Source organism: Peromyscus leucopus, chromosome 8a (genome assembly GCF_004664715.2).
Source record: "Peromyscus leucopus breed LL Stock chromosome 8a, UCI_PerLeu_2.1, whole genome shotgun sequence".
Lineage (NCBI taxonomy): Eukaryota > Metazoa > Chordata > Mammalia > Rodentia > Cricetidae > Peromyscus > Peromyscus leucopus.
In genome coordinates this window covers 58,014,544-58,021,173 of record NC_051085.1, presented here as the reverse complement: position 1 = coordinate 58,021,173, position 6,630 = coordinate 58,014,544, and the positions used below count along the sequence as shown (strand labels likewise).

General features: G+C 38.6%; 1 protein-coding gene across 1 annotated transcript in view; it reads right to left on the bottom strand.

The window, feature by feature from the left end:
• Positions 1-4,074: 4,074 nt before the first annotated feature.
• Lix1 (limb and CNS expressed 1) overlaps positions 4,075-6,630 on the bottom strand; it is a 50,917-nt gene continuing 48,361 nt past the window's right edge. The window contains exon 6 of the mRNA XM_028866567.2: positions 4,075-5,200. Coding sequence (XP_028722400.1) covers positions 4,913-5,200 — 288 coding nt within the window. The 3' untranslated portion in view covers positions 4,075-4,912. The remainder of the gene's footprint in view (positions 5,201-6,630) is intronic.

Sequence of the window (6,630 nt, the reverse complement as noted above, 5' to 3'; positions counted from 1 at the left end):
AACTGTGCATTTTTGCTCCAACTGTTTGCACTTGTTAGGATAACTATTTCTCCCTTTATTAAGCCTCATTAGCAGCCACTATAATGAAAACCAGTGCCCAGCAGAAACAGACCAGAGGAAATTTTCTGAACTCACTTGCATAACACCAATTCATCAGTTCTGAAGATATATGAAGTGTGACTGCAGAGTATTAAGAGTGATTAGGTTTCCACGGTAACAGAACTCTTACATATAAAGAGTAACATCCCCTCAGGAGTCCTCAGGGCGTCTATGTATTCCTATGTGATTAGTCTAGAAGCATTTTTTGATTTCCCCTCTGGGGAGAATATTCCTTTGAACATCTTTAATAGTGGCAGTTTGTCCTTTGAGGAAGGAATTGATATTTGAAAATGGTATAATGTATTCATAGTATACATCTGTTGTTTTTGTCTACCCAGAAGTCTTTTTCCCAATTTCTGGTTGGAGAGACTGCATTTCTTCCATTGTTTCTGCTGTCTTTGAAGGTCCTTGAGGAGGAAATAATTTTTAAATGTCTTGGGAAGTTGCCATTTTACCTCTGGCAACTGAATCCATATTTTTGCCCTCCTCCTTTTCCACTAGGTCTAAGCTGTTTAGATGGCCTTGACTAGACCACTGGTTCTAGAGAGACAGACAAGTAACACAGGTCTGACACAACCATCAACTTAGGCCACAGTGGTACTTGGTTTTTTGACTGGAACTAATTGGGGTGACTCATTCAAATGGCTGCCATCTTGCTGCAATAGGAAAGAACCATTGTGAAAATGGGCCCAGAACTTAAGAAAGTAGATCCTGGAACATGAGCAATAATGCATATATGTGTGTGCATACCTGTGAAAAACCATGTAAGGAGAGATGTCAAATCCTGATTTGTTTTTCTGATAGAAAAAGCCTTTTTGTTGGTTTGCTTTGTTTTCAGAAAGTTGGTGGAAGAAACCATGACTAAATAGGGGGAGGGAGTTGAGGAAAGGAAAAAAAGCCAACCAATCTGGAAGTGAGAAATAGATCCCAGGAAGGTGTTTTAGTGTGGGGCCCTATACATACCCACAGCTGTTCCTTGTTCTACCTTCTGGATCTGGAAACAAAATCAGGGTCTTGTACATGCTAGGCAAGTGCTCTACCACTGAGCTAAATCCCAACTGCTTGGTTTATCAGGCCCATGTTAGGTTTCATGGCTCAAAATTTTAGGTACTCTGTAGTTAAGCAGTCTTGCCTGAGAAACTTATCACCAATTCCTATCTTGCTCTTAAACACACACACACACACACACACACACACACACACACACACACACACCACTCAGAGTGGAATTAACTTGTTTAAAATGAACTCATGGAGCACAATTTATGCCAAAATTAAGAACTGCCTGCAAATAGCAATCTGCCTTTTCCCACTCAAAACCAGTACTCATTAGAAATCAACAGTTTTCAGAGTAAAGTTCTGCTCACTTTCCTAACACCTGCTTTACTCCCAGACAAAAATGTGACTAAGGGTTACTTAGATTGAAAGAAGAGTGTTTTACCATAATCTAATAGGGTGGTTAAAAGTAATACTGAACATTGGTGCCAAGTTGCTCTTTTGAGAGGAAAAAACTATCTCTGCCTCTTCTGTTACTTTCTAGCTTCCAGAAAATCCTTCATTTTGTATTCTTATCTGAGAGACCAGGGCTACACTGCTTAGTGAAGGATATATTAAGTAATTTTAGGCTAGAATATCAAAGAATGAAGTGCGGTCAGAAGCACGAAGGGAAGGGAAGTGGTAATAACTTAGAGCCTCCTAGAATTTGCTCAGTAGTTCTGCAATGCAGTTCAGGAGCTTGTTGGTTCAGGTGATTCTTGTGTGGATGGTTCACATATTATATATATATATACACACATACACACACACACACACACACACACACACACACACACACACACACACACACACACACATATATACCTTGGGGCAGAATCTAGATCTGCAAAGGTGTTTGAGAAACACCTAGGAGATTAGGTTAGTCTGTAATGGCATTTCCAGGAATAATTAGGTCATGACAGCTCTGACTTAATTAATGGATTGATGCCTTTGTGGATTTATAATATGATGGTATTGATGGAAGTTCATAGGACATGGACACTGATTGGAGTAGATCACTAAAAGTGTGTTTTTCAGGTTTGTATTTTGCCATAGCATCTTCCTGTATTCCTCTTTTCTGTTTCTTACCTGTCATAATGTAAACTCACCCCCCGCCCCCCGCCTCCCCGTGTGTGTGTGTGTGTGTGTGTGTGTGTGTGTGTGTGTGTGTGTATGTGTGTGTGTGTGTGTGTGTGTGTGTGTGTGTGTGTGTGTGTGTGTACACTTTCCCCATTTTAGTTCTGGATTACAGAAGAAAAAAATGTGTTCAAGGAAAAGATCTACTCCTACATAGGTCAGAAGAGTTGTAAATTTGGGTTTGGGTCCAAGGTCAAGTAGGGCAATGACTCTACTGGTTAGGTAACAGATTTGAGCCAGTGATAACTTAAGAAAGCAAGCAGTAGCTGTCAGTTTTGCTGTAATTAAAACTGTCTGAAGAGATATATACAATTCTGGTACCTGGACCATGTGTCCAAAAAGTCTGATTCCATCAACCTTGGAATAGTCTGACTATTTAAGATTTTTAAAGCTTTTGGGGTATTTTACATACCTAACCAAAACCATTGGGGAAGAGAAAATGAGTTCTATTACACTGGAACCCTAGATGAAAACAGTATCGGCACACTCTTAGAACATTCACTTTAAGTTTCAGCATAGAAGGCTGGGTTTGAGTTTCTACGATACCACAAAATCAGTAGGTGACAATATTTGGGCTAGTATTTACCCATGAACATAGTAAGGAAACTGATTGTCTTCTTTTGGGCTTTGGCTATAAAGAAAGGCACTGCACAATAAAAATCAGAACTCTACAACATCTCGACTATAGTCAACTACAACAATTCTTTTGGCTGAAAACTTTTCCCTAAAGAAATAGGAGAGTTATAAACTTCTGGGTTTTTACCATTTGTTTGTGTCCAGACTGAGGTGATCAAGTTCACTATGAAGAACTAAGGGCTTGATTCTTTTCTTTTGCTAGAAATAGTTGCTATTAAGACCAAAACCACACATGAACTGTAGCTTTAGAAAAAGTGGGTAACCAAATTCAGAATATTAGAGGGACAGTGATTTTATTAAATCTGTAATATCCTGATACAGTTGCCCACATTTAGTAACTACTTTGTCTTGTATTTTCATAACAACATGGTATATTTTGATTTTGTAAAAATTAAATTATCTTTGCCCAAACAATACAATTCTTTATTTCAGAATGATGGTAGTTATCTTATAAGTAGGATCTATGAGCTAGATCTAAGATACACTGGGTCTCTAATGTGAAATTTAAGACTGTGTGCTTTTAAAATTGTGAGTTCCAAACTAAGGGCCAGAGATCCTCTGGGACAATCCATGAATTTCAGGGTGGGGTCTGTACATTTTCTGAAATTGTTATATTTTGCTATGAGCTAGTCTGTGGCTTTTATCTGATTTTCAAGGAGTTCATAATAGCAACCAGCTTCCGGGCTCTACCTCCTTAGAGACTCCTTTACTTTAGTCCCTTTCCACAGTGCAGTACTGAGAACAAGATAAGCAGTGTCTGCTTTGTTCCTCACCTATGCTTCTCTGTACAAGTGTCACAGATGTGTCTGTGATGCTCTGTCAGCACAGTGTCTTAGCTGAAGTGTATTTGCTATTAGATGGGGCCAGCCATGGCTATGACCTTTGTTACTTTTGCTGAAGCTTCTGGTACTATTCCAAGAAAAAGATCAGTTTCCATCATTTTTAGTTCACAGAATTTGTACGGTGTTATAATCATAAAACAGACAATGAGTTTGATGTTGACCCACCCAAGCCCTGCTCTTGTATGTAATCAAATGCCATCTTTTTGAGGTGGACATTGATGAAGGCTGCAAATACAAAAAAGATGTACCACATATAAAGATCACAGTCAACATGTAGAAATGTGCTGGATGTGAAATGCTAAACATTTTGTGAAGAAAAAAAAAATTTCTTTTACTTAAAAATTTATTCAACAAACAAATAAAATTCCAATTCCTTCTCTTCTAGATGACATTTAGCCTCATTATGGGCAGTGATGTTATTTTTGTTAAAATAACATTTTAAGATGAAATCTATCTAACATTACATACAATTACCTTCTGAGGATATTGGAATAGAGCAGTTATGTAGCTTAATTTCTTCTTGTCTAAGAAATATGATATGTGATCATTTTGTTATTAAAACTAATTTTACAATGATGAGAACATAATAATTTTCAGGAGTGCTCAAGAATATGCTGACTGTTGTACATTTTTTCAAATAATTTGTACTATTTATTTAATCTTATGTATTTTAAAAGTTGTTATCAGCTAGGTGGTGGTGGCACATGTCTTTAAATTACTCAGGAGGCAGAGGCAGGCAGATCTCTGAGTCCAAGGCTAGCCTGGCCTACAGAGTGAGTTCCAGGACAGCCAGGGATACATGTTAGCATGCCGCCTTCCCTAGTCCTGCTGCTGTTTTCTTGGAAGCTTCTGTACTGGACCTATGTGTGAAACAAGGCACATGTCAACTAGGCTTTAGATTGGATCAAACCCTGAATAACACTGTCCGAGCAGTTCTATTATCATTCTTTCATTCTGAAGTAGAACCACTAAGGGCATGGTTGAAAACAAACATGGAGTAGGAAGTTGGGGTCTGGACCAGTCCTACCTCCCCATTCTGTGAACAGAATGAGTAGGGAGCAGTACATCCGTCAGGTAGTGACTATCATGCTAAAGTCTCTGACAACCTCTATCAATGAGATTCCTGATGTGAAAGTCCTCAGGAAACCTGAGACCTGGTCTTGCTAATGATAGCCACACAGAGCCGTGAGGCTCAGCTGGTCATCACTGGGTGAGGAAGGGTCAGGGTCACTATAGATCTGAGTCAGGGCCAAACTCAGGATTTCTTTCTTTTCTTTGTAAAACCGTAGTTCTTGTCCTGCCTTCCTTGCTTCCTCCAGCTGCCCCAGGGCTGCACGTAGCTCTTGAGAGAGAATTCCTGGTGACTCACGCTCCTTCATGATCCAGTCCAGGGCCATGTGGCTGCGCATCTTTTCGTCTAAAGAATATTGGGAATAATAGGAGATGACTTCCTAGAATTAAGAAACAGAGTGTCAATAAACAGAAACAAAGGCACATGTGTGCAAGGCCTGTCATACTTCCCCAGTCATGTGGCCTTCAAACAACTCTAGCTTTCAAAATCTAAAACCAAATCCAATTAACATACTTCTGAAAAGTAAGTGATGGACTAATCTAGTCCTGCAAAACCTGTCATTCCAGGCTGAGTCAAAACATAGCACTAGGAATGACAATAATGTTCACAAAAATCTATTTCTGTAACAATGTACAAAGATGTCTTCATTTATTCACTGGACCCTTGGGCCACTACCATTGCCTTTGACAAGACAGAACCAGGAAAGGAGCCACACAGACAAGTTGAGGTAGAATGAGGTTTGGATATGCCTATTACAGGAAAGAGGAAGCATTCAGTCAAAGAGGCTTTAGATAAAGACTTTGAAATCCACAACTCTACTTCCTAGCTGGTATGCTTTGTTGTTGAAACAGAGTCCAAGGGTAGAGTCATGTGAGGAGAATTTTGAGTGCTTGTGAGAGAACTTCAAGAACACAAAACAAGAGTCTTGTGACCTCAGTTTCTTCAAAAACACAAAATTGTTCTTGGAATGTGTTTTCATGTTCCTCCCAGGTGTAGTGGTTAGGAGTGAGTTTACTTCAGATTATTCATTACAACTGGCTATTGCCTTTATGGAAAAAATATTTTTTGCCACATGTAGCTTGTCCACCACATGCACCTTGCCCTTGTGATTGTACACTTTACTCATGTGACTCCTCAACGCTCAGAGTATAAATTGGCTGATGCTCCAAATAAAGTGACTATTGCATGAGACTTTATTTTACCTCATCTTTGGCTCCATTCTCTTCAGTCTCTCTGCCTTTAGAGCAGTAAACACTTTGTTAGCTTAAGGAAGACAAATGTCCAAGTGGCTCACAATAAGCACAGAAAGAACTTCATAAATGTATTGTAGAATTGAGGCATTATCATTATTAGTACTACAATGACACCTTTGTGTAACATTTTTTTACTTTTGCAAACAATTAAAAATTAACTTCTCCTTTTATTTCTTCTGTGAAAAAATATCAATCCATCATGCTGTCGTATATATGTTTGATCATGGGGAATGGATGCATTGCTTATTTTTATTTTCAGGAACATATGGTATTTATTTATGACCTTAACAAATTAAAAACAATCATGGAAAAGTGTTTATAACTAACCCAACATATTTCAAAGGACTTTCATAAAATCAAAGGAAAGGAAAAAAATAGCAAAGCCATTGTCAGCTACTCATTTCTTTTCCATTTTTGACATTTTGAAAGCCAGACTTTCTAAGCAAAGATCAACTAGAAATTACTGGGTCTGCAGTGTCTCCCTCCACCCTCATCTTGCCTACTACAGAGTCTTAGCTCTTCATACAAATTCTTAGTAGGAAATTCTCAAAAATAA